Source organism: Seriola lalandi, unplaced genomic scaffold, assembly GCF_002814215.2.
Source record: "Seriola lalandi dorsalis isolate HSWRI2012SDOR001 ecotype SW California unplaced genomic scaffold, Sedor1 jcf7180002054933, whole genome shotgun sequence".
NCBI lineage: Eukaryota > Metazoa > Chordata > Actinopteri > Carangiformes > Carangidae > Seriola > Seriola lalandi.
The window spans coordinates 3,970,139-3,977,292 of NW_019525485.1; the positions used below are offsets into that span (position 1 = coordinate 3,970,139).

A 7,154-nucleotide genomic window follows, 5' to 3' on the forward strand; every position below is an offset into this window, starting at 1 on the left:
AAGTCCAGTGAGTTGGGAGGCTTCCTGGTGGAGTAAAGTCCTGTCTGGCTGTGTTGCTTGCTGTTATCTCATTTGTTCTCCTCACAGAGTTAGCTGTTCCATGCTAACTCTGCTACGACTCCTGTTGCTTGGAAAATCAGCTGGCCTTGTGTCGTAGCTGCTGATTCTGAAGAGGATTTGGTTCACTCACAGTTAATCCGAAGCAGGTCGCTGTTGTGGGGGAGAAGAGTGTTTGCAGGCTGCTGTGAGCAGGCCGGCGAGATAGCTGGTTTCTCAGGTAGCAGAGCTGACCTGGGCTGGGGCTTTGTTGCCCTTTGAAGAACCGAGAGGAGAGGGCTGTAGCTGCTCTCCAGAGCAAGCCAAGAATGGAAGAGAGAGAGAAGAGGTCTAGAAGACTGGTTTTGTTTGGTGACACCCTTGGGGGTCACATGTCACACGTTGGCCCACACTGGCTGGCCAGTGGGGTCCGTGGGGGGAAGGGTCGTCCCCAGGTGTGAGCGGTAAGGAACTGTGGAGTGTGAGTTCCTTTGTCCAGTGGAGCAAAGAAACATTTGGTCTATTGAATGATTGAGTCCCAACACGGCCAATCAGGATTGGCGTGATGAGATAAGTGCTTCTGAGGGTCGCAGTGAGGTTTGCTCCCATAGTGAGACATGGAGCAGAATGTATGAAAAAGAAATTAGGTATTTCACATGCAGAGAGCAGTGAGAGCTGATACTGAGCCAGTTAACAGGTTATGATCTGTACCACTCCAAAATGATAAAACAAAGACAGGACGTGATGATTTTGTAACAGCATCAGATCTGTTGCATTTCTTATGTGACAGCATTGTTGTACCATGTGAGTAGTTTGTACTGAGGGTTGTACATGCTGGTCAGTGACTGTGCTACCTCAGTGGGACAGTGTCTTACCCTGATGAGGAGAGTCCAGGAAATACCTGGGATCTGTGATCCTCGTGTTAATTGGTTCAATCAAACCAGTGATTCCTTCCTGTGAAGAGCAGAGACATGTCACAACACTAATAAGAGACACATTATACATACAACATTTTAATAAGCAATACATGTCCATGTACTGTAACACTACAGAGACCTGCAGGTTATGATGGGACATTAACATGTTTTTTAATCCATTCACAAACAGAAATGTAAATTTATGGACTTCATCCACTTAGAAGCAATATTCTAAGTGGATGACTAAACTTCTATCATTGTGAAATAATTCCAACATATTACTCCCATCATATTTCGATTCTGTTTGATTAAACACAGCCCACTCTGACGTGGTTAAAACCCACGTCGGTGTCATGATCCTCTCTGGACTAGCAGTTGGTGCAGATTCAATGTAATTCTCATTTCTATCAGTTAAGTGTATGACCTCCCCTCCTGCTGACAGTGAGGAGCAGGATGACAGCTGTCTCAGATGAATGGGTCCAGTAAAGGCCCAGTGCCTACCAGCCAGTGGGTGTGTCTGCTGTGTTTAGGTGGTTGGTAGAGGTGTTGGTATGTCTACTTCTGAACTTTGGACAAAGCCAGGCTAGCTGTTTCCCCCTGCTTCCAATCTTTATGCTAAACTATGTTAACCACATCCTGACTCGCACACACTCTAGGAAAGAAGCATTTCCTGAAATGATCCATTCCTTTACAGTTGAAGTAACTGAATTATTCATATTTCTTCTGGAGATTGAATATATTTGATAAGTTGTATAGATAAGTTGTATTCTGTGGACATACTTTAATCATATATAAAGTATGAACATGAACTTTTATTTTCCTTGATCATTTCAAGGAATACTCATTCAACAACATTCACTCTTTAAACAAACTTTGTTTTGCTGTTGGATAGAACTGTGTGGCTACATTTCATCTTCTTTGATATCCATTAAACATTTATCAGAACAATACAATATTGTTCATTATTGCACACATTCATTGTGCACAAATCATGAATTCAGAACAATTTAACATTTGGTGCGAAAAGATTTTTTTCCCCCTGAGCCTGACAGTTCTCAATCTTGTTGTATATCATATGGTATATACATGTATGGTTTATCTTGGAGTACATTCAATTCTAGTGTCACTCTGCTGATGTTGTTCTGCTGAACAGAAGAAGGCACCGACCTTTGAGAGGACATCAGCAGCATAATTTAGGTTCTGTACAAAGATGGCCTCCATCTCCTTGGCAACTGCTGTCCTGTGTGAGCCCACAGGAACCCTCCCTGCCATCAGGTGGATCCTGATAATGGAACATAGAAAAGATGACTCACTGCTTCTACTGCTGGTGCTCTGAAACCTGTTGTTTTACAGCCTGTTGGGCAGGTAACAGGTAACACGGACTCAATTCAAATGACATTATATGACTTTGTTAAAACCACCAGCAAAAGTTGACTTTACTTTATCAAACACAGAGTCGTTTGGATGCAAGTGGTCGACTGATATGGGTTTTTCAGTGGCCAATCTTGATGCCAACAAGGGAAAGCAACTGAAAACCGGTATTTTTCCTGTACATTATGCACTTTCTCTTGAGTTTGGCTATTGCTGCATAGCTAATGTTATCATTAGCAGCTGTTTACTGGCCAGTCTAGAAGAAACGAGTTCAGCATCAAACTTCATTCTTTACTTACCAACAGCTGTCTCCAGAGGTAGAAAAAACACCAATGTTAACTCTTGTTAGGGCACAAGCACCGACCGGACTCGATAGTGCCACCTATTGTTGCACAAATCGGACAGGGTTTCACCTACATGCGCGAAAGTTGGTATTTAAATTTACAATATCAAGACCTACAAAAAACATAATTACAATCCATAGCCTAAACCCAACAGGAAGTGAGATATTTTGCCGTCAATCTGCAATTTTTGCAATTTCAGGACATCATACTTTAAACAAATTCCTCCTAGGGAATTGATCCGATCGACACGGTGTGCAGTGAGTGTCATCTTAAGACCTTTTTGAATAATAATTAAATTGCGAAGCTTTTGAGTTTTCACCATTGGACCAGCTACGGCGAAACGAATTTGGATCCTTTGCCATGAAAATTCAACATGCTGTCGTTCCAACACAAAATTTCCAAATGACCCCAAAGTTCCTGTGTGTGATAACAGTCCAGCCCTGAACACACTTTTATGATCATATACGGTGATACTAATACTGCCCCCTTGTGGAAACAGGAAGTGTCCAGTTTTACGCTTTGTTATACTGCACATAGCAGGATGATCGTATCTTGACCTAGACATGATCAGGAAATGCTTAACAACTAAATGATGTATGTGTAAAACTGTGAGTTTTCGTGGAACATCTTTCCTGTGGTGGCGCGGCGAATTTCGATCCTTCGCCATGAAAATTCAAATCACTGTAACTCCACCGTGCACGGTCCAGAGTCCCACCCTGAACGGACGTATACGTCCATATTTAGTAATACTCATAGCGCCACAAAATGGCAATATGTGATGTTATGATTTTCCTTTTCTTTACCATTCCTCCATTTTTGACCTGGCACTCAACAAAAGGGTCAACAAATAATTTGTTGAAGATGCTGATGATCCTTGATTGGCAATTTTTACGTTTCACATAAGGGCGTGGCTCTGGCGGCGAGTTAACTACGAACCAGGAAGTGGCTTTAAGGTCAATGAAGCATTTTTCGAATTTCAAGATCACTGGTGGTTTATCCTCATCTTCTGACCAGCGCAATCCCACCCTGAACGGTGTTTGCTTTTTTCATCAAAAGACGCCTGTGGCGGCGTGGCCAAATTTCAATCATTCGCCATGAAAATTCAACTTCCTGTCATTCCAATGTACATATTACAAACTGCTCCCAACACTTATAGGTTTGACAAGAGACCCACCTGAACTCATATCCATGCTCATATTTTGTGATACCACCTCATGGTAATATGCAGAATTTTGAAAAAGGAAGTGGTTATAAATCTGAGATACTTTGTCCTATCTTCTCCAAAAATGGTCCCAGTATGCAGCACACCTACACGATGCATGCCTGCTAAAATTGTGAGTTTACACTGAATGGTGTGGAATCATTGGAATCACCATGGAACATTAAATTTTGATTTAGAATTCAATGTGCAATTTTGGCACCCTTTTTGCCACTTTAACGGGTGCATACTTTAACTAACTCCTCCAAGGGAATTCATCTGATCGACATGTAGATCGGTGACTCTCATCTTCAGACTTTTGTGAATTTAAATTGTGTTCGTTGAAGGACCCGCCTGCAGTGACACGGCGAATTTCGCTTCAATTTCACTCGCTCTCATTCCATCACACGTTCCAAGCTCTGGAACTCTTACATACTTTGTCCTATCTTCTCCAAACGTGGTCAGAGCATACATCACAGCTAGGTGATGCTTTCCTGTTAACATTGTGAGTTTACGCTGAACGGTGTGGAATCCCCAGTGCATTACATTTGCATGTTTCATGTCCCCTCTGTGGCTAGTATCATAGTCCCATCATTGCATGGTCTCTGCCTCCACCCGGTGGACGTACTAGAGAATGCTAGCAAAAATCCAATATATTCAGTGGGTTTATCTCTATTGTATATTGTGCATTCCTCCCCAAATTTCACGTTTGAAGAAAGTCTCACACAGTAGACATCTGCATAGTAATATGAATTTTCACAGAGTCACATACTGGAAACAGGAAATAACTATTGTGTGACAATCATGTAATTTACATGATATTTTAAGTATAAGTTCTTACACAGAGCCTTGTGTTTGCCCATTGTGTGGACTCTGCCTCCACTTTGTACACACCATTAAGACAATTAAGCATGAATAAAATATGCTGTACTATGCTGCGCGGTCTGCATGACGAGTCTCATCCCGTGAGTGCTTTGTCTGGCAGTCATAGCGCCGCGCGCTGCCCAGGTGGTCTGTCTCGTCACTTTCTGATACCGAGTCACTGTAGCCTCCAGTCTCTCTTGAAGAAGCAGCTGCTCAGAGGACGTGTCATAACCACTTGTCTTGTTAATGCAGCGATGGCTGAAGCGCTCGGCAAGACTGGTCAGTAAACAGCTGTTGATGCTAACGTTAGCTATGCAGCAATAGTGAAACTTACAAATAGCTCCTTTAAACACAATACATTTACTTTACCATGCTATAATGATCAGTACTGCTTACAGAGAAAACCCACACAGTACTAATATTATTGATACTGTAGGTCTGTCTGGAGCTTCTCCTCAACATCTCCATGAAAAATGCATACCGTGAGCTGGACTAAAGATCTTAATGTCATACAGTAGAGTTGTCTGTTTGTCTGAATACTTGTGTCACTTCAATTTTTTTGTTTTTAAATTTGCAAACAGTTCTAAGGTTCTGTTTTTACTGTGTATTACAGACTGAATGTAGACTGATGACATAACATGTGAACAAAGTGAAGGGGTCTGAAAACTTCCTGAATGAACTGAATGTGCTTGATTTATATCTTAATTTCGAAGAAGACAGAACAAAGATCTGTTAAGTCTCTAAACTAATCAATGTATTTCAGTTTGCTGTGTTTGATCTGAGAGGCAGCTGCTTCAGCAGCAAGAAGACACATCTGTGTTTACATGTACTGTATCTCCAGACGCAACCTGGCTCACCAGTGTGTGACAAAGCGGGAGACAGAAAGTCTGTGCATTTGGCAAATGATTTAATCAAGTAAAGTACAAAACATGAAATGGGGTGTGTATGTCTGCAGAGCAGTATGTTTGCAGTGTCTGCGTGAGTGAGTGGTCAGGAGTATGTGTATGGGTGTGAAACACAATATACAGATTGTGTACCATAAAGACAAGGTCAGTCAGCAGGCCAGGGAAGAGAGACACCTGAGCCCAGCCTACCCAGGTGTGCTGCATCCCTGACAGGTTCACAGCTACCCCCCTCACTTCCCTGGAACAAAGAGAGCCAGCCAGAAACAAGGGGACAAGATAGAGCTACCCCTGAGTCCATCACTCTCTTAGGTTTGTCTCTACAAGTGACACACGAGTCGTCTGATTCATTGTTTTTTTTGTAAACATATCTTTATTGGTTTTTGTATTCATACAACAACATCCAACAGTTTAAACATATGGCAGTAATGAAAAATATGAAATAATACAGAAAAGGTAAATAAATTAAATGTCCTAATAAAATAATTTTTAAAAAAAGAAAAAAAAAAGGTAAATTACGTCAACAAATAACTGAGCAATAAATAATAAATTAAAATAATCATACAAAAAACTAACAATAATAATCAATAAATATTAATAATAATATTCTTAATATAGGTTACATCGTACACTCCTACAAACACATTAACTATTTTTATTATCTCATTCTCCCACTGCCTCCTCCATATCTCCACCTTTCAACAGTTCCAGAAATATCTTCCAAACGTCATAAAATTCAGATACCCTCTTTCTAATAATATAGGTCAGTTTCTCGAGAGCCAAACTCGATGTTAAGTTATTCACCAGTGATTAAAAGGGGGGCAACCAACATTCTTCCAACATAATGCAATACATCGTTTGGCCTGCAGTCAACAAAGATCAGTCATTTTTCTTTCTTTGCAAGATAAAGAACAGTCCTCTGGATAAATGCCTAAAATACATAACTTAGGGCATAGAGGTACAGGGGAAGTTGTGATTTGAGAGATATACTTTAACACTGAGCTCCAAAATTTTTGAATCTCTTCACATTTCCATTGACAGTGAAATAATGTACCCTGGTGATTGTTACACTTATAACATAGATCAAGTACATTAGAATCAAATTTATTTAATTGTACTGGTGAAATATATGTTCGCATTATCCAATTAAATTGTATCATTCTCAATCGAGTGTTGATGGTTTGAGTATGTGTTTTTAAACATATTTTACCCCATTCACTGAGTGAAATGTCTTCTTGTAAGTCACGTATCCACTCCCGTCTCTTACTATCTGAGTTTTCCTTATGGTTTTCAACCAGCATATTATAAAACCGAGAGACCAGCCTTTTCCAAAAACAGTTTTTTGTGACATATGTTTCTAAGGTAGATAATGGAGGTTGTTGCACTGAGTTGTTTAAGTGTGCCAGAATGAAACTTCGAAGTTGTAAATATTTAAAGAAGTGTTTCTGCGGTAGGGTTGCACGGTATACCGGTACCAGTATAGTACCGCGATACTAGAGTTTTGAAAACGGTACTATACCGG

At 40.6% G+C, this 7,154-nt stretch overlaps 1 protein-coding gene across 3 annotated transcripts in view; it reads right to left on the bottom strand.

The window, feature by feature from the left end:
* Nucleotides 1–7,154, bottom strand: part of hyi (hydroxypyruvate isomerase) — a 20,473-nt gene that overhangs the window by 7,972 nt on the left and 5,347 nt on the right. For all 3 annotated transcript variants that reach the window (XM_087170197.1, XM_087170196.1, XM_023393282.2), the window contains exons 3-4: nucleotides 2,121–2,235; nucleotides 912–990 (exon numbers count right to left, since the gene is read on the bottom strand). In XM_087170197.1, the coding sequence (XP_087026323.1) occupies nucleotides 912–990; nucleotides 2,121–2,235 (194 nt within the window). The remainder of the gene's footprint in view (nucleotides 1–911; nucleotides 991–2,120; nucleotides 2,236–7,154) is intronic.